Below are 20,227 nucleotides of genomic sequence, written 5' to 3' on the forward strand. Positions count from 1 at the left end.
GATCATGAGATTGTGCTGCAGAAAGTAGCTATGATGCACATAGCTCAGCTTTGTAACAGAGGGAAGTCCCGTCAGAGCAGTGTTCAGTTCAAGCAAGCATGGAAAGGAGCTTGTTGCATACTTGCTGGGGTCTCTCTGGCTGTCATTCTTCTAATAGGGGACAAAGGGAAACACCCTGGGCAAGGACGTGTGGGCATTTGTTTCATCTAAAAAACCCCATGTTTTTCATTTTGTTTCCCAGTTCTGGTCCTCATGAAACCATTGCTACCAACGGAGTGCTGGTGGTATGTGTCTTTTTCCCAAGAAATTCTCTCTAAGCATCCCCTTAATATAAAGGGGAAGGAAGGTGGGGGTTACAGAAGCCAGTAGATCAGTTCTTTATCTTTTGTCCCTCTTTCGTCCCTCTTTCCTCTGTATATGCTTTGAAAATGGGATATTTTATTGCCCTATTTGTTGATGACATCCTGTTATTTCCCATTTGTCCAAATTGTGTATCATTGTAGCTGGAGGGTGCTCTACAACTTCCAAAGCTTTTCCTTTTTATTAGTCAGTGGTTACTGGGCAAAAGCCCAAAAGTGCCAGGGGATTACGCACTTTGGGTAATTAGACATGTCCAAAAGCTGAGTTATTGACAGTTCTCAGTAACGAAGTTGGGCTGTGATGATCTTTCTCACAGATTCCTGCTCTCTGCCTTTTACAGTGTCGTGAACTTTGTTGCTTGGAAGTTGAAGTGGCAGAGAAGATGCAGCAAAAATCAAGTAAGGTTATTGCTTTGTTATCTATTTACCAATAACTGCATGATTACAGATGAGGTGATGCCTTTTTTATATAATGTATTAGTGGAATAAAAAGTGTTTACAGCATTAAGTGCAGTTAACACCAGGTAAATAAATAAGATTATTACAGACTTCAATGACTGCATCTCATACTCCCTTAGGTGTATGTAAATATACATGCATTAAAGATGAAATCCTAGATCTATATAACAGCGAGAATACTGAGTCCCCATTTTATGAAAATAGCATCTCCTTTGCTCTTTTCCCTTTGCTGCCAGTGCTCCCTTCAGAGCCTTTTCCACTAGACAAAGCTGTGACCCAAAATCTACAGCTCTGCTACCTGCACCCCACTTTTAATCAAGCCAACACACATTTCTCACTACTTTTTTTTCTGCCTTTTTAGAGAAAGAGCTTTCTCTCACTGTGAAGGGCTCCTTTGAGGGAACGCAGGATATCACACTGGGCCCTGATGGAGCAGCCAGCCCGTCGGGTCCCACCAAGTTCCACTATATCAAGTATTCAGAGCCAACACTAGATGTCATGTTGCCAAAGAAGAGGCGCTACCACCCTGTATGTTGGCCTTAATAATGAACTGACCATGAGTACCAGTCTAGAATGTGGGAGGAGGGGGAGAGGGTAAAGCCATTACTGTTTTTCTCCTAAAGCATGTTGTTTTCCCAGTGGACCTGTCAGTATACTACAGAGACGGGCTCCCCAGCCCTGATGCTGAATTCATTGCCCATGGGAAGGCAAACAACCATTGCAGAGGTGAGCATCACTTCTAGATGTTAGGAATAAAAGGTCACTCAAGTGGTAAGCATTCCCCATAATATTGTCCCAGATAGATGCTAAGAGAGTCAGAAATGTTAGAATTTTTTTCTTCAGACCTTTAACAAATAGGAGCTTTGTTTATCCACCTGTTTTATCCCAGAAGCAGGTTGTCCTTCCATTAGTCTTGCCCTGGGTTCAGCCAGGACAAGACTAATGTGCCAGTAGTGAATACAGAGACCAACTAGCATGTCAGAACATATGACAATTCCTTCACTCCACCTCTCCCTGTTTACCCAAAGACTCACTGACCTTTTCTTAGGGTCCAAATGGAAAGTTGCTCCTTGGACAGAAGATAGGAAAAAGCCAGTAAACCTTCCCTTAGCAAACCATGTGCTTAAAAGGACAATAAAGTACATTGAAAATACTAGGCATAGCATGTGGATTTTAGAGAATGTAATAAGAATATTGCTTGAAATACATGTATGTACTTTACAATTTTGAATGAAATTAATAGAAGAAAAAGATCCTTACTATATAAAAAAATATTTCTGTTACAGATATCCAGATTATTAGGGCTGATCTTGTCCAAATATTAGTTAGGAGTAGGAGAACACTGGATTTCAGGGTCAGTAAAACATACCTCAGACCAGAGAGCTTTTTGTCAGTTAATATGAAGGTTGCAATAAAAATATTAAGACAGGATGAAGTCTTGGCAGAAGCAAATGCAGACTTGCAGTCTCTTCACTGTGAGACTGTGTCCAGGATGTCAAAGATCTGCTCTGTATTAGAACATAAAGAACGGGAAATGTATAAAAAATGTTATTTCAGGATGCTGCAGAAAGCTTGTGAATAACACGGGAAATGGGACTTACTGCATGAATCTCAGGAACCTCCTTTACCAAGATTGTGAATGGTTTCTACAGCCTGGAAGCATTTTGAGGTCTGTTAGTAGGGATGTTCCACTGAGGATAAGTGAGTGCTTTTGGAAATACAGGTCATGATCTCAGACATTTAAGTCTGGGGTTGCCAGACTTTGCTGGGATCTAAATCAAGCTCTGACCCCGAGACAGAAAGGGAAGAAAGATATTTTAAAATTAAAACTAAAAAACCCAACAAAACCACAACTAAAAAAAAATTAAAAAACTGTGGTACATGTTCTTGTTTTCCAGGAGAAAAGATTTGACTTGAATGTGACAGCACAAAGCTGGTAAGAGATTTTCTAGTCCTAAAGACTTGGGTTACAGATTTTGATACTGTTTTAGCCACATGGAAATGACACGAGTAGACTGTATCAGAGAACTAGAACCTACTTTTAATAAAACATCAAATGCATGCATAGTATATTACAGATTTCACTTTAATCAATAAATGTTGACAAACATACATTTACTTTAGCATTATTGCTTCCCTTCTGACCACAGAATATTATTTTTGATAAATGTCAGTCTCTGAAATTCACAAGAAGACAGAAGCTAACTAAAAAAGAGGAGACAGTAGTAAACATTAATCTTGATCAGAAATTGTGAACATGTATTTTTTCTTAACTGTCAATATTCAGTAGTGACACACCTTGTATTCTGTTAAGTCCAGTTATACTGTACATTGCGTAGTAACCAAGGTAGACAATGCGGCTAGTGATTCGATATCTGTAGACATGCTGATTGACACACATCAATGAATATCAGATTACCCGTAGCCATACGTAACACACAGAACTGAGCAAGATTTTCTTTTTTCTTTTTTTTTTAAATGCCCCCCAAAATAAAAGGGGGAAATAGCTTCATTTTGAATTCAATGTTTTCTATTATCCATTTCAGAAAGGCAAGGGATCTACGACAACGGGAAAAACAGTATTTTTCCAGGACAGGAAAAATGCTTCCCGCTTATTTATTTTACTTCCAGAGAACTTTAAAAGCAGTTTGTTTGTGTCTTTATTTACAGTGGAAACTGGCATTTCCTGCTCCACCTAACTTAATTCTCCTTGCATGTCTTCATTTACAAGTATCTTGTAACCATTTGGCTGATTTTATCCAAATCTCATGGTGGAGAAATCTCATAACAATGTTTTCTGGTTTCAATGAAATTATGACCTCAGTAGTAGACAGAAGTTCTGTTGCTGAAAGAAAAGGCAACCCGCTGCCATTTACAATGCCTGTTCAGGGCTAGCTGGCCAGCCAGGATGTCCATGGGTAGCTCTGGCCTGAAGACATCAATGGCAGACCTCTTGCCCGTTGTCACATGCGCACAAGGGAGGAAGAGGAGAGAGGTTAGTGAGTGGAAGAGCACAAATGCTACAGGAATAAGCTACAACAGTGAAGTTTTAAGGAATGATGTTAAATTATGAAATTGATATAAATGAACTATTTTTCTGATGATTATTATGCTTTACAATTTTTGAGTCGGGGGTGATGTGCAGTGCAACTTCTAGTGTGGACCCATGAGACAACTTGTGCAAGTGCAGACAGACCAGAGCAGTGGAGGTGAAATCCTGCCTCACTAACCTCAGTGACCCATTTCCATCCATCCATCCAGGGGCTGGATCCACCCAGGTTATCCCTCCAGCGAGTAGGATTATGGGGCCCCCCGCGCCTGGCTGGCGGGTGGATGGGTTTCCTCCGCAGGGACGATCACCGCTAGAGGGGGATGTGTTCCCACTGGAGCAGCTCAAAACGAGACCACGTTGGAAATGCCAACATTTGAAAACTGGGTTTTGGTTTAGATTTAGAACGCGAATATACCCCTGAAATGGGAATCAATGCACTCAGTTCTGACTATTTGCACAGATTTTCTAGATTTGTAATTCTTTAGCTTTTAGAATATTAATTTCAATTTTTTTTTTTTTTTTTCATTTGTGAATACATTGTTTCTTCATCCATGAGTAATAACAGGGTATAACACCCCTGGCTAAGCTTACTAACTGAAATAACTTTTCTTACTCTTAAAAATAGCTACAATATTTTCTCTTGCTCTTATCGCATTGCATCACCCTGTTTGAAGGGAAGGGCGCTGTAGATTACCTTTGATCAAAGTTGTAAAATTGATATGGGTGTGTTAATACGTAAAACACGTGCCTGTTTTTATCTTAGTAATTGTTCATGCCACCGAGACCTGGACATGCGCTTTGGGTTTGACTTATGTTCAGAGGAGATGACTTTCCTGAGAAAAAGGAAGAGATATGTAGCAAGTGCTCTGAAAAATGTCTTCCACCTACAACAGGATCTGGAGGATTGTGAAGTAAGTGTGAAGTGGAAGGACTTTGTAGATCTTGAATTTCTAGTGCCTTCATGTATTCTTCTAGATGAGCCATCAGCAAAATGGACCACGTGTCTGTTGTGCGGGTACAAGCTTGTCCATTTGTCTTAAGTACATTTGCTTCAGCTGACAAGATTTGTTATTGCAAGAAACGCTAGCTGCAGAAATTGCATTCTTCATGACTGTCAAATTGGAATATGTCAGATTTGAGGTGTGTTCATCCCTGCCACCCTATTCTATAGCTAGCTTAGTTTAGAAATACCTTGTATTAAATACATTGCGTGACAAAGATTTCTTTCCTTGTTCGAATTTCATCATTTTGTGAGAGTTTAGGATAAATGTCAGTGCTTAGAGTATCTTCCTTTTCTTGCAATTTCAAAATTCCTTCAAATCAATATAATTTATTTTAAAGTAACTTCATTATACTGAAGAATAACAGCATTGATGAAGGTGGCTTAACAACAATGGCTGTGGACTGAAGGTGTTTCGTTGTGGAGTTGATGTAGATTTTCATACAGTAGTAGTAGATGTGTGAAATAAGGAAAAAGTGGCAAAGGAGTGGGAAATGTAGAGAAAATGTATTGTTGCCTCCACAGAAGGGTTTCTTCTCATACATCTGTACCCCTATTTGTCATAGAGATAGGCAAAAACCCAGGTTTGGGTTAATCTCGGAAATCATGTTTATCCAAAGGGAAGCAGCAGTAGCAGTCACTGCTTGGTTTTGGAGCCTTTCTTTCTGAAAAGGGACCCATGCTCTGAGTCAGGACCTGGGCTGGGTGTGGTGGTCAGTCTCCGTTGCAGTCCAGGATGCAATGTTGAACACTGTGTGAATGTCCTATCCTCCTATGCCCATCAGGTCCCCGTTGTGGCTATCATCACGACAGGTGGAGGACTGAAGTCGATGACAGGACTATATGGCGGCCTCATGGGACTCAAGAAATTAAATCTCCTTGACTGCATAACATACATCAGCGGGCTGTCTGGCACCACATGGTAAGACAGCTTGTGCAGGGGGCTTGACCAGGTCTTTTGAGAGTGACACTGCTGCAGAGAGGAGCTTCTGAAAACAGACAAGATCAGATTTTCTTCAAACATTGTAGAAACAGGCTGTTGAATATTAACTTGATCTGAAGCACCAACCTTTTCTTAGCAATTCTTAACAGTGCTTTTCAACTCCACATTTGCAGCAGTTAAGTATGTATATGACAATTACACTTGTCAAATAGGTAGGTACTGTGGATGTATCTGTGGATGCCCATAGCATCATGCATCTTCCTCTCTCCACCAATGTCCTAGTTGTTCCCAGTAACTTCTGAGGCTGGGTCTGCTTTCTGACTAGTTACACAGAGAAAACTGCAGGACAATGAACATTTACCCCTGTAACCAGTCAGTTTGGGAAAAGATTGCATTCCCCTGAGCAGAATTATTCCCTGCTTACAGGACCTACAATGGCCCATCTGACGGTCCTATGTAAGAAAGGTTGGTAAAATAGAGGATGGTATTAAAATAAAGCATAGTGATACCATAAGATTAACACTAAATGACAAAAAGCCAAGAGGCAGCAGCTGGTCTGAACTGATTTATGGTTCTAGAAAATAAACAAATTAAAAATTAATAATAATTTTCTGCCTAGTTTGTGCTTCAGAAATGTACCTATGTTCACACCGGGCAATTTTATCCCTTATGCTGCTGCCAGTTCTCTTTAGAAAAAAGAATTCAAGCACATAAAAAAAAATATCCTTCTGGGCCATGTGTAAAACACTCATAGAAACTCTGGAGTGTTCATTCTGCTGGATGGAACAGCAAAAGCAGGGGATGTAAGAGCAGAAGTGAATCCCTAAATGTAAATCTCTGTCCCAAAAGGCACAAAATATCAAGTCACTTTTTGCTCGTTTTGACCTTTGCTGTCTGTATTATCTTTCTCCAGGACCATGGCCAACTTATACAGAGATGCTTACTGGTCACAGAAGGATCTAGACTCACATATTGGTGAAGCCCAGAAACAAGCAACCAAATGCAAGATGGGCTGTTTCTCTATGGATCGTATGAAATACTACAACAAGCAGCTTTGTCAGCGTAGAGAAGAGGGATACAGGACATCATTTATAGATCTTTGGGGGCTCATGATTGAGTACTTGCTGAATGATGGGGTATGATGTATATTTCATTTCTTAGAGAACCATGGATTTTTCTCTTGGTTAGTGGAGAGGAGACCAGCCTATCATTTCAGAGAACATACCTCAAAACGGAGTGGAGTTGTTCATGACAACAAACTCAGATTTTTTGATTGGTGTTAATAGTCTGCCTAGGGAGAAATGCATCCTGTATGCTAACACGTTTGATTGTGGATGCAGCTGTTTGAACTCTGGCTGGTATTTAACTAGCAGTGGAGGCAATCTTGGGCCATCTGCCCAAGATGCAGATTACACATTCAAAAAGAGCTCATGATGAACTGCAGGGTAAACTCAACAATGTGAAAACCACCTGAAGCAAGCATAAAACAGCTAGAATGCTTGGTGATTTGCATCTACTGCCAGGTAACTTGATCTGCAGGTACACTGGAAGCAAGAGCATATTTTACTTGTGCTGGCAAGGACTGTGGCTGGTTTGAGTGACTTAATTTTATAAGCAATTACAAATTTGCTTTTTCTGTTATTTGAAGTGGTTTCTGCCCTTGCAGTACAGCAGTCCTCTCCCTCTTCTCTCCAGATGGAGCACAGTTCAAGGATGTGTGCTTTGGCTGTTGGGAAGTGGGAAGGGACAAGCTGTTGAGGATTGAAGAGAAGTGTCCTTCAGTGGGGGCAGAAATGCTGCAGTCATTCAGCCATTCATTTGGGGATTTATTTAATTATTTTTATGTAATCACTTATATAGTATAATATATATATAAACAGAAAATAAATACATACAGAGAATACTATATATTAAAAAAAGGTCGAAGCTGAATAGAGGAGAAGCCTCTCTTAATATCAGCTAGATGAGGTCTCCCTCCCAATCTAGCCAAACATCTTTCCCTTTGAGCAGTGCTATTGTTATATAACCATTAACCTCTCCCTAAGCTGTCAGAACAAGCTGCTTTTAAATGTATCAGTAGTTCATGAGATTTTATGTTTTTTACAACCCTCTTCAGTAAGAATATGTTTTTCCGGAAAAGCTGGGTGGGATGCAAATAATTTGCTGGCCAATTCCAGTCCCTTTGCAAGGCAGGACTGTGATAGCTGTTGTGTGCTATCAAAGGAAACTCATTGCCGACATACTCGAGGGCTTCCTTCAGGCCCTGGAGAGCAAGGACTGCTCACTACATCCCTCATTCTATTGGACATCTTGCCCCTTCTCCTGCTTTCCAAGGCAGTTCATTGTAGTACATATAGTCATGTACACAGAAGTAGTTTTTCCTCCCCTTGTCTCTTTGTGAACCCTTACCCAGCCAGGACAGACCCTGGGAAACTGGTCTCCCACAGGCTGATAGGTGGCTGCAGTGCTCTGTGCAATGCAGCTGCTATGGCATGCCCTGTGTGCTGGGGGCAGAGACCCACTTGGCTCCCCCAGCACCATCGAATTCACCATGTAGTTTCCATCTCTTCTCACATAACTGTTTTTCGTCAAAACCAGAAAGACCCCCACAAACTTTCAGAACAGCAAGAAGCACTGTGTGATGGCCAGAACCCACTGCCCATCTATGTGTCAGTCAATGTCAGGAACAGCTACAGCACCAATGATTTCAAAGGTAAGAATGATGTTTCAGATCCTGTGGGGTTAAAACTGGCAAATGGATTCCTGTGATTCACTGTTCTCTGCTTGGCAGCACCTGGAGAAAACAGTCCTGGTGTGTTAGTTGCCTTTTTGAGAGAGAACCACCATTTCTATGCCTTATAATTTTAACAAGAGCTTTTTGAGATCAGCATTTCACTGTCTAGACATACACAGTAGAAATCCTGCCAGAAAGGCCATTTTTGAAATATTATCTGATGCATCTAAAATAAAAAGTATTGGAATTGTCTGAGAATCAAATACCACTTTTGTCAATGTCCAGTTATATTTTCAATATGAAGAAAGACCACAGTTATGGTAAAGTTTGGGAAAGCATCCAGCCTTCCAACTGAATCCTTTTCTTTTCTCATTGTTCTGGTAATTTCTTTTTTTTGCATGAGGAGAAGTAACTGGAGGAGGAGAAGAGGCAAAGAAGAAATTCAGTTCAGATTTTTTCTGATTGAGGAGAAAAAATGAACCACTTCCGAACAAAAAGGATATTATGCCCCATGACCTTTCTGTCCCAGTCTTTGCTCACACTGCAGTTATATCATAGAATCATAGAGGGTTGGAAAGGACCTTAAGATTAGACAACTGCACTTCACTTGAGGAGGGTATCCAAGGAAGACAAGAACAAGTTCTGTCTTCCTTAGTACTACACATTAAGAGTATAATTGGCCTCCTTACAAACTGATTTCTGAATAGCTGAGTTTTTGTCTGCACATAACCAAATTATTCAAGGGAAGTTGAATTAACTGTACTGATAACAGTGGCATAACCTTGTGCATGCTGGTGAACCTTGGACTGGTGCATACACAAAAAGTGTGTAAGAACTGGAGCCTTTCTGTGCTCCTGGCACAGAGCATGAGCAGCATAACTTATCATGAGCAGCATAACTTACCATGAGCAGCATAACTTACCATGAGCAGCATAACTGTTCCTGCCCCCCCCTTTGTCACAGTGTCTCAGCTCAGCTGCCTGGCCCCGCAGGCTGCTGTTTATAAGCAAGGCTTGGCAAATGCAGCAGAGAGAACAGAAATCAGACCAATGTATGCCTTAGCTGCCCCTCTTTCCACACCCACCTGAGAGCCTTCTAAGTGTTCCGTTGTGGCTGTATTGCAGAGTGGGTGGAATTCACTCCCTACGAGGTGGGACTTCCCAAGTATGGCGCATTCGTCCGCACAGAGCATTTCGGAAGTGAGTTCTTCATGGGACGCTTGTTGAAAAAGCTCCCTGAGTCCCGGATATGCTACTTGCAAGGTGATGTATTGCACTGTCCTGGTACAGAGGTGCTTTGGAGGGGTGTAACAATGTCAACGAGAGGGTGGATATTTCTGGTCTAAGGTACTGAACGCTGCAATGATAGCACCTGCCAGCAAATGGGGGTGTGCTGCAGTTTGTCCAAAATAATACAGTAAAAAACCCTACATCTTTTGTTTTTTTTTTCAGTTTCTTGTCACTGTTTTGGTATATACATTTGTTGGGGTTTTTTTAATGTTAGAGATGGAATATTCCACTGTTTCCTCTCTGAATTCTTTCCAACATATTTTGAGAAAGCAGGAAACCTGCAGCTATGCCTTCACTATGAGGTTTAACTTCAACTCCACACACAGAACCCCATCCACTAAAGATGTAGGCTGCCCAGGACAAAAGATGAGGCCAGAAGCGAAGGGTCTCTGAACCTCTCGGGTCAGTCCCTGACTTGTACTTATGGGTTGTGTATGAAAGTAATAATATCCCTTTACCAAGGAGTCAATCACTGGGAAGTGAACACAGAGCAGTGTGAGTTTGGTTTCAGTCATCTCATCTTACACTTGTGCTGCTTAGAAGCTCCTTGGTTTCAGCTGTGCTGAATAGTCCATAATTCCAAGGAGTATCTTTAAGATACTACCTCTTAGGATGGCCTTTCTTACCTGGCCCATTAGTGGGAAATTCATTTTTTATATACTTTGTATGCTGTACTAGCTTCTGTGCCCTTGAAAATTAAGAAGTCTAATTGTGTTGGACTGATCAGAACAGATATTTATATTTACAATGGTAAATGAAATGGTGGCATTATGTTTTATGAACAAAGGCACCAGTTCCCCTTGTGAGGAGGCAGAGAGGGGCAATCCTGAAAGTAGAAAAGAGTGCACAGTGGAGCATCTGTACATCTGTGAGCACCACTCGTTGTGGTGTGAGATCTTCTCTTACAACCCAAATGGTTCAAGAGCCAGTTCATTCTGCTGTGGAAGAGTTCAGGGTGCGTGAAAGCTGACCAGAGATGTGCAGATAAAGAAGCTGGAGTAAGGAAGACAGGGATAGAGGCGATATTTTTGTGATGTCTGCATTATCTGAGCTCTTACTTTGCTTCTCAAAGGAGTGTTTTTTTTCTCATTTACTTCTCTCCCATTCTTCTCTCTCTACTATGCAGCAGAGCCATGCAGTAGGTTAGGTGCAGAACTTACAGCAGCATGACCTGAACCAATGCCATAGAAAGTTAAGAGGAATTTCATAGCTCAAAAGTTTAGAAATGTTTCAATTAGGCTCATTCAAAAATTCATCCAGGAGGTGAGAATAGAAGGGAGAAAAACAGCTTCTTGTTAGAACGTGTCCTTGTGTTCACTAATCCTTTTACAGGTATGTGGAGCAGTATATTTTCTGTGAACCTATTACAAATATGGGGATTGTCCCACAGTTCGGAGGACTTCTGGAAGAGATGGACACAAGACAGAATAGAAGAAGTTGGTGAGATATTATTAAGCCTTTCATTTGTGGTCACTTATTCTGATGCCTTTTGGTATCACCCTGTTAACTACGATGAAGCCAGCATCATAGGATCCTCCTAAGAGATAGTGACTTCCCCTCCCACTGTAAAGACTAAGAGGAAGAGGGTAATCAGGGAAATGCTGGTCTAATTACTAGACTTATTAAAACCCTACTGATTAAAAAGCTCTGTCCTTAAGAGGACACTTTAGTGGGGTCACACATTTCTCAGGAAGTGTTTTGGCATTGCACATTCTCACTCAGCCATACAGAAACTAGAAGCAGTGGCAGAGAATAAAGCTATTTTTACTGCCTGTGCAGAGAAGAAACCAGAATATCAATCAGTTAATCGATATTTCCTGGGTTTTTATTTTATTACTGAATACATGAATTAGTTATTTGGATTCATCTTGGTGAAAAGATAAAGGAGGCCCAGAGGGTATTTTCTGAAGCAATACAGAAACCATGGGTTTATTGCTAAATCATTTAATATGATAGTAACTGCAATTACAGACATCCTGAAAATAAAGACATACATCTGCGTAATCACAGAAACCACCAACTCTTTCCTGCTGCATTGTCAGCCAGCCACTTGTTCTGGCAAAGCAGGTTGTGATTTCAAGAAACCACACCTTGGGCCATTTCTACTTTTCACCCACATATGCTGTCATGTAGCCACCCTGTAGTTTTTAAATATGAATGCATGCCCCAGGTTTTCCTGGGATGCTGACATTCTACTGATTAAACATACACTCATGTAGCCATGGGTGATTATCAGATAGAAGCTGTCACTCTTGAAATAAACCCTGTGGTGCCCTCTTGTTGCCCATCTGACTAAGTGGGAGCATGTGCTTCACCCCCCATTTTCTCCATGCTTTCCTCTGTTTCCTAATATCTTCTTGTGAGGATGTGTAACTTTCTGACAGGACACTCTCTGAATCCCTTAATTTCCTTAGAGGTGTCCCTTTAAAGACTGCTTCTGATGAACTGTTTTGAGGCCAAAACTTAAGACCATCAGCAGACCTCTGTCCAGCAGCCACACATCTCCTTCAGAGCAGTTTTTGTGTATTAAATTCATCATCCCAGAACAACCTCTGAGATCTCCTATGCACCAGGACAACCAGAAATGCACATCAGTTAACAACAGGTTCACCAGTTTTTCTCCCCTCCTCTAGATGAAGACCCAGTGTTGCCTACAAGACCCCACGAGCTGAGGACTCGCATGTACACTCCTCCTGGCCCCCTGTCCAGCGCCCTTCGGGGAGCATTGACCGACCGCTTCTCCGTGGCCCAGCACCACAACTTCCTGAAGGGCTACCAGCTGCATAACAACTACATGGAGAATGAGCACTTCTGTCGATGGAAAGGTGATGGGGACTTACATTTAACGGGCATCATTTTCAGGTGATTTTGGGGAGGGGAATTTAGGAAGGAACCTCGTCAGGCTTTGCAGGGAAATAAAAGTCTCTGAAAGAACATTTATTTTCTGAATGGAAAGATGAGATTAAGACTTCATTCTTACTAGGTATTTAAGACTTTTTAGGTATAAGCATGTGTTTATGTGCTTTAGCTGAGATCTCTGTGGTCCAGACTGAGAGGGTAGGCTTGCAGCTGGCAGAGCCAAGTTTAAAGTAACAAACAGTAGAGTGAACATGGAAGAAAGCTTTATTTGGAAAGACTATGCCTCTAACTTCAGTTGCAACTGGGATATCCCAGAAAATATGACCTAAGAGAGAAAGCTGGAAAGGGATGGGGCTTTGTAGTCCAAAAAAGAGGGGGAGGCATAAATCCAAACATAAAAAGGGATGGGATATTGTGTTCTACAAATCAGTAATGGATAAAAGGTGAAACAATGATTGAAATGAAGAAAGGCAGGTTTAAGTTATGTATTAGTAGTAGTTTACTGGCCCTAATGAATATGACATATTACTGGAATTTCTTGCCTGGAAACTCAACATAGAGGATTTTTCAGAACAGGAATTTAGGTGGCATTTTGCAGTCCCTCCCATGTCTATTTCACAACGCAATAGTATGGCAATTAACAGGCCACTGGGACAGTCAGTTCCACCTTGCATTTCTTTTTCCAGTCAAAATGCCTCCAGATCATTTCTTATTCCAAGAAATATTTTCCTTTTAGACACTGTGTTAGACTCACGTCCCAACCAGCTGATGGAAAACTCTGATCTCCTGGGCATGATAGATGCTGGATTTTTCATCAATACCAGCAGTCCACCACTTTTAAGGCCACAGAGGGAAGTGGATGTCATCATATATTTAAGTTATACTACTGGATCACATACATCGGTGAGGAGGATTTTGTTATTACCCTGTCTTGTTTCTCCTTGTCTAGCCTGTAGTGCCTAGAACTGCTAGTTATTTTGACTGTTCAGTTTTTAACTGCTGCATTCCCCTACATTTTTCTACTGCAGTGATTAACACTGTTCCTAGTTCTTCCTGCCATTCCTGCAGTCTCTCTTGCTGGTTTATGAACATGTTGAATGTTCATTATTCAAGAGGATATCAGGGTGGTCATTTCCAGATTGATGGGAAGAGCCTTTCCTGTTTTATGCTGAATTAAACAGGTTTTCAGACCATGCATAGGAGTATGAATAAGGATGAGGAAATAATTTATCCTGACTTTTCATTTCAGCCTCATACATTGTCTAGATTAATCTTATGAAGGAAAGCTGCTGCAATTTTAAGAGCTTTAGTAGATATTGTTTCCTATTTGATAGTGTCCACTATGACATAATTGAGAGTGAATAATAACACAGTACATAGTAGGGCATGATATTGTATTAAACATTGCAGGGAGAAGGTACAGTATAGCCCAGCATTTCAGACTTTCTCAATAAAATATCAATCTCAATTAACACTGTTAATGCCTGCACAGGCAGTGACATGATTGCACATTCAAGCTTACCTTTCTTATCTCCTGGCTTCCAAGCACATAATAAGGTACCTTGAACATTTTCTTACTGTAGTTTTCTTTTCTAATAAATTCTATACCATATATTTAAGCACAGGTTCATTCCTTTACTAAAAGTACATGGTAAACTTCTGCAAATTGTTCCCATTTTTTTTTAAATGGCAGTGTCTTGGATGAATTCTGTAACTGAAATCATGTTTACAGCTTGTGATTAGCATTCTGGTTACTATCTGTGGTAATTATGTGTAGAGTAACCCTTGATAAGAAAGAACTCATCCTATGGATCTGAGTCACTAAGCCTTAATATTAGATAACAAGTTGGGGGCTTTAACACAACGAAATTGAATTCCAGTGCTGACCATTTCTGTGATCCTCCAGTCTCTAGATAAGGCGTACAAATACTACTCAGAGCAGAAAATCCCATTCCCCAAAATTTCTTTGACTGATGAAGATAAGAAAAATCTGAAAGAGTGCTACATCTTCCAAGATTCAGATTTGCCAGGATGTCCGATTGTGATTTTTCTTCCCCTTGTGAATGATACCTTCCGAGAGTACAAAGCACCTGGTAAGTTACAAGTAGTGGCAAAGTACTGAACAAAAGACACCTCTTCCTGCTTTCCTGACTCAGAGCCTTTTTATCTGCCGCTGGCTGTCTTTGATGGCTGGGTTCATGGGGCAGCACCTTAAGTAAACTTCTTTTCCCTATCCCTGCCAAAGCTACTGTTTTCACTAATGTCAGTCTTGTGGTCCTATAAGGACAGACACAGCCCTTCTGGATGGCGTTTACCTTCACCTCTTTCTCATTTGTAGCATAAAGTGTTACCAGCTAATTGTAAAAGTTTCCTGGGAAAAAGTATAGCTATCTCAGATTATTTTCCCCTGCATATATTGTCTGCTGTTCAGGGATTTTCATTCTACACTTGAGGAGGCATAGTGTCACGTATGAATGGTGGGGGAGCAAGAACCTGGCTTTCAGGCTGAAGTCCTGTGGTGTCAAGATCAGTGTGTCTCCTTTCTGTACAGCATTGGTGCAGGGGTCATTTTCCTCACTGTGCCGTGCTCAGGGCTTGTCATTCTTTTTCTGCCAGGCCACTTGCTTTGTATTCCTCTCCTTTACTATAAGTTACTAGGATGTATTTGCTTTTCTCCTTGGCAGCAGGGAGGTAAAGGCTAAAATTCTGCTTTTGATGAATTTGGGAGACAAAGGAAATAGAAATGGATCTGGTGGCAGCCCCCTGGGACTGCATTCAGGATGGAAGGAACTTTAAGTTTCTGTATGTTTCTTCCTTCTTTCTCATAAATTCTATTCTGTTACTAGCAACTCACCTCCCTCAGCCAGAAAACATAGAGGTCACAGCTGCTCAGGAAAAAGCCTGCAGTACACTGGCTATTGGAGTACGCTTTCAGGTTGATATCCTTTACTGATCCACGGGTTAATGAGGCAGGTGTTTGAGTAAGCTGTAGATGACCATTACAATGCCATCCCTCACTTCCTTCTTCCCTCATCACGTCAGACACAGAGTGTTCTCTTGACCAGGGGTGGGAATATGTGACCTGTGTTATTTGTGCATTTAAACCCTATAAACTTCCTTCCAGAGAAAAGTGCCCCTCTTTGGGCTGCTCTGGACAGTTTGTCACTGACTGAGGTAAACACCAGCAGCAAATTCTCTTTCCCTGCAGGTGTCAAGCGCTGTTGCTCAGAGATGGAGGAAGGACAACTTGATTTGGACAGTCGTTTTTCCCCTTACTGCATGTTCTCGGTCAGGTACACGGATGAGAATTACCGCAGGCTGCTGAACCTCAGTGAATACAACATCCTGAACAACTCACAGATGATTAAGCAGGCCTTGCAGATAGCAATGGAAAGGAGAAGACAAAATACGTGCTAATCACCCCTCCAACTGCCCCTATCTTCTCAGAGGAGCTTTTCATGCTCTAGGACACAGATGGGACAGACAGTTTTGAACACTGGCCATTCTGCACTACAGAAAGAAACTACCCCAGGTGGCTCCGTGGTTTGTTGGGGTTTTTTTTTCCATTCCCAAGAAGTGGCCTCTATAGGCAAAGACATTGCCTGGGACATTCTTACATATGCTTTGTTCGCTAAATTAAGGTTGTCTGTAGAACACTCTTTAACCTAAAATCCTTGTTAGATTTTTTAAATAGTGTTACTTTAAGACTAACTTATATTGTATGATATATAGGAAAATAATTTTTTAGCACCATAGTGCCACAGTGGTACAACTCAATCAACACACCTAGAAGCCGTAAGTAGAGAGTATAAACTTCTGCTCCCTACAATTCTTCTTTGTGGAACACAAGGTGCATCCAACCCTGGAAAAGGAAGAAAACCTGAGACACAACTAGAAGATGGCATTGGATCCCTGGGTCAACTCTGTTTCGCAAGTGTCCTAAAGAGCAGCTGCAGAGGCTGGAAGTGTAAGAGGGACAGTGTGTGCACACAGCCAGCCCCATGAATCATGTCCACCTCCTGGCCTCTCTTAGGCTATACATAGATGGGAAGGAGCTACTTAGGAGGAAGTGGTGTAAGTTTTTTTAAAGCGAAAGGTGTAATTTGGGCACATCAAAATTTCCTGTGAATTTATATCACAGGTTTGATTGTTTTGTGTTGAGCCAGTATATAAAAGAGTCAACAGTTTATTTTGCAGCTTTCAAAATAAAACACCCTGGATTTTTCTTCCCCAGTTGAGTTACTTCTCATATTAAATTTCCTTTCTTAAATGAAAAAGAAAAAGTGCTTGAAATGAAAATATTTTACTGCCAGTAGACAATGAAAACTTTGCTGATTTACTCAATACAATTTGTTTAAATAGTTTAGGATGCATACTTGCCAACAAAAATGCTTATTTGTTTCGTCCTGCCTGTTTAAAGTGTAGATAAACAGGAGTGAGTAGTCTGCAACAACTAAGACCATCTTAAAACAGTCTGGACAGATGCTCCATGAGATCTAGCACAAACCCACCATTAACATTTGTTGTGGGTTTGCATTTTTAAACTTTCTTCATTTTCCCTTTTATGGAAAATGTCTTTTTTGAATTGTTGAAAGTGTTGCAGGTGACCTGTAAAAATTATGAGTCCATAACAACCTTTGCATTGCAGGATCAAGTCAAATTGCAAACACACTTTTTTTGTGAATGAGTTGTGTGTCCTAATGACAGCTGGTAAAATTCTGCACAGAGAGTCTATTCAGTGAAAAAGGAAAATCTATCAACTAGATGTCATAGTCCAGGATTAAAATAAAGCAGGGAAAATGCCTGGGTAAGTTGAAACATTTCATGCTAATGTTCTATGAGACACCATTTTTTTTTTTTTTGAAACATAGCTTCTTTTTAATAGATTGCCTACCTCGTCAGCCCAGGGAAGCCAACCTGAAAATAACAGGTTTCATTTACAGTCAAATAACATGTTTGGCTTGGCGCAAAATGGCATTGTGAGGATCTTCATTTTGTCAAGAAGCAATGACAAATTATCTCTGCAAATTGGTTCACAATGACTTTTGCCAGCACTTTTGTCATTTATGATGTCAGACCAAACCTTACTTTTTTGTGCAACTCCAGCCTAATGTCGCAAGCTTAAAGATCAGGGCATAAATATTAACATTTGAAACTCTTTAGGTTTTGAATAAATACACACTTTTGGTGGGATTTTTTTGTTTGGTAGTTTCACTAGTCATAATCAGAAATATGATGCTGTGTGCTCTGCATATAACCCTGGGAATTGCCTCCATTTGAACCTGAAATCCCTGGTGTGAAAAAATAAACAGAGTTCGTAGCCATAAACTTGTACCACCTCCAGCTCTGAAGAAATGTTATTTACATGCAAATATTTTGTGTATACAATACTGGACAATAAAGGCTTGTTTGCGAAATGGTAATTCTGCCTTGCTCCACATATTCAGGCATTTCATAATACGCTCCAGGTCCACAGTCTGTTCCTTGTTCCAGGAAAACAAAACTGTTGTTATCTCTGCAAAGAGCATAGAAAATATTTGCTGTGAGCGTCATGGGTAAAGGAATGTCTCAGAAACAGATTCAAGGGTACAAAGTGAGCCACAGTGCCTTCCTGCCATAAGGGCTCTCTCTGGTGTGGATTGCCAATGTTATTCATGAAAACGAGAGCTTTCTGGCCACTGGTGCTGTGTGAGCAGCAGTCTCAGAGCTCCAGTCCTGGTGGACAGTCTGGTTTATAGCTTAGCCCTCCAAGGAGTTGTCGTAATAAAGCATTGCCTTTAACTATGACTGAAAGATGCCAAAGTTGCCAAGAGTTCTCTGTGACCTAATGAAAAATGCATTTCATTAAGCTACATAATTGCAGCTGGCACATGGGGGAACCATGCCATATATGTAGACACAATTCCTCATGGTGTTGTGAAGTAACATACCCTATGGCAAAAACTTATTCTACCAAGTTGACTGTGATGACTGTTGATGCTATTTTGCATGGGAATGAGCGAAGGGGGGCTGTGCTGTCTGGTAGCAACATTTAACCAGTAAATTCCAGAATGCTTAGGGATTAGGTAACTTTTTGCTCATAGACAACCTACCAGGAGAGCAGGGAAGCCAAAGTTTTCCATTCCCTCAGAGATTTTGGTCTGTTATGACCTGCTAAAGATACAACAGTCTTTGGCTGTCCTTTTTAACCCTACTCCAGTGAGTTGGGAGCTGTGCTGGCTTCAGTGGTATAGGAGGCATTTTGGTGCTCACAGGGCAGGCACAAGTGTCCTGTAGCAGCTTCACAGGGGTGCTGAGGATGGTTCAGAGGATGGAGTGCATTCGGTGCTTAGTTTTGTCTCTGGCTGGCAGAGTTCATTGGGTCAGACATAGGCTCTTAAATGCATCTAGATAACAGCCAGAGTCTGAGCTGGAAAGTGGTGCAGTGGAGCTAAGCTAAGGAAAATCATTGCTTTAGGACTCTTCATCTAAACAAAAATAATTGTAAGTCATAGGAAAGAAGGGCGAAAGAATACTACTCGAGGAGAGACCCCGCCCTGCTGGACCAAGGGTGAGACATATAAACCATAACATGTGTGTGTCTGCTCTGCACATGTAGACTTGGGATTGGAGAGACATGTGGTACAGAAAGCCTTAAACTGGCTTTTGCAAGAACCAGTTTAGTCTGAGAGCAATAGTGTTGCCTCCTTTTGTTTTTTCTTTAGTTGTTTTATCCTACCAGCTTACTGTCATGGATAATCTACACCCAATTAATATACTGTTGCCGTATTTTATTGCAGAGTATTTCTGTAGGTTTTGAGGTCTCACGAAGTGGAAATTTCGGTGCTCAGATAAAAGGGCATCCTTCTCTTACCATTAGTTATAAACTTGCTATTGGCCAGCATTGGGCAAATGACTCAAACTGCATACTTCCTCCTGCTCTATACGTAAAGGTATTCCTACTTACTTGACCACAGAGTTCAGCTTCCTAGAATAAGAAAATGGGAGGGGAATAAGTGGGTTTAAGAAATCAGGCAGAGGTGGGGCTCTGAGTCAGTTTATAAAATAGTTGCTCACCTGCATATGAGACGCTTAAACTATTGGCGTCTGTGGAAGCTGGGAGATGTGAAATTGCAGTGTCAGAGATAACACTGGACGTGTACATGACAATGACCACAATGGAGCAAGATGGCATTTTGTCCCAGGTAAGAAGGGTGCAGAGCAAAGAAAAGCAGCTGATATCTCAGCTGTTTATGCTGCACATAGTGCAAAGTTGGGACTACAGTTTTGACTTACCATTGACTACAAATAACTGCACAGGATGGAGAAAGTGCTTCAGGAACTCATTATCAAAATTTTAAAAATCATAGTAAATCATAGGAAGGAAGTGAAAACTACTTGAGCAGTACGAGTTTCTTTACTAAGGGAACATTTTGTTTATTAGAGGTTTTCTTAATTTTAGAGATGTGATGTATGCAGCCTTAGAGTAAGTATTAAATAGAAATGTGCTTCAAGGTAAAAGATTAACAATAGGGTGTGTGTATGGGAGACGG

At 41.0% G+C, this 20,227-nt stretch overlaps 1 protein-coding gene across 1 annotated transcript in view; it reads left to right on the forward strand.

Annotated features, from left to right (window-relative positions):
- LOC134172472 (cytosolic phospholipase A2 epsilon-like) overlaps window positions 1–16,940 on the forward strand; it is a 33,529-nt gene extending 16,589 nt beyond the window's left edge. The window contains exons 7-21 of the mRNA XM_062635566.1: window positions 242–284; window positions 701–758; window positions 1,180–1,346; window positions 1,458–1,544; window positions 2,717–2,754; window positions 4,634–4,781; window positions 5,656–5,792; window positions 6,727–6,949; window positions 8,412–8,526; window positions 9,672–9,809; window positions 11,169–11,276; window positions 12,470–12,661; window positions 13,432–13,598; window positions 14,602–14,788; window positions 15,904–16,940. Coding sequence (XP_062491550.1) covers window positions 242–284; window positions 701–758; window positions 1,180–1,346; window positions 1,458–1,544; window positions 2,717–2,754; window positions 4,634–4,781; window positions 5,656–5,792; window positions 6,727–6,949; window positions 8,412–8,526; window positions 9,672–9,809; window positions 11,169–11,276; window positions 12,470–12,661; window positions 13,432–13,598; window positions 14,602–14,788; window positions 15,904–16,112 — 2,017 coding nt within the window. The 3' untranslated portion in view covers window positions 16,113–16,940. The remainder of the gene's footprint in view (window positions 1–241; window positions 285–700; window positions 759–1,179; window positions 1,347–1,457; window positions 1,545–2,716; window positions 2,755–4,633; window positions 4,782–5,655; window positions 5,793–6,726; window positions 6,950–8,411; window positions 8,527–9,671; window positions 9,810–11,168; window positions 11,277–12,469; window positions 12,662–13,431; window positions 13,599–14,601; window positions 14,789–15,903) is intronic.
- The last annotated feature ends 3,287 nt before the right edge of the window (window positions 16,941–20,227 follow it).

The sequence above is a fragment of the Pezoporus occidentalis genome, unplaced genomic scaffold, assembly GCF_034315485.1.
Source record: "Pezoporus occidentalis ecotype Australia unplaced genomic scaffold, CSIRO_AGI_Poc_V1 ctg46, whole genome shotgun sequence".
Taxonomy (NCBI): Eukaryota; Metazoa; Chordata; class Aves; order Psittaciformes; family Psittacidae; genus Pezoporus; species Pezoporus occidentalis.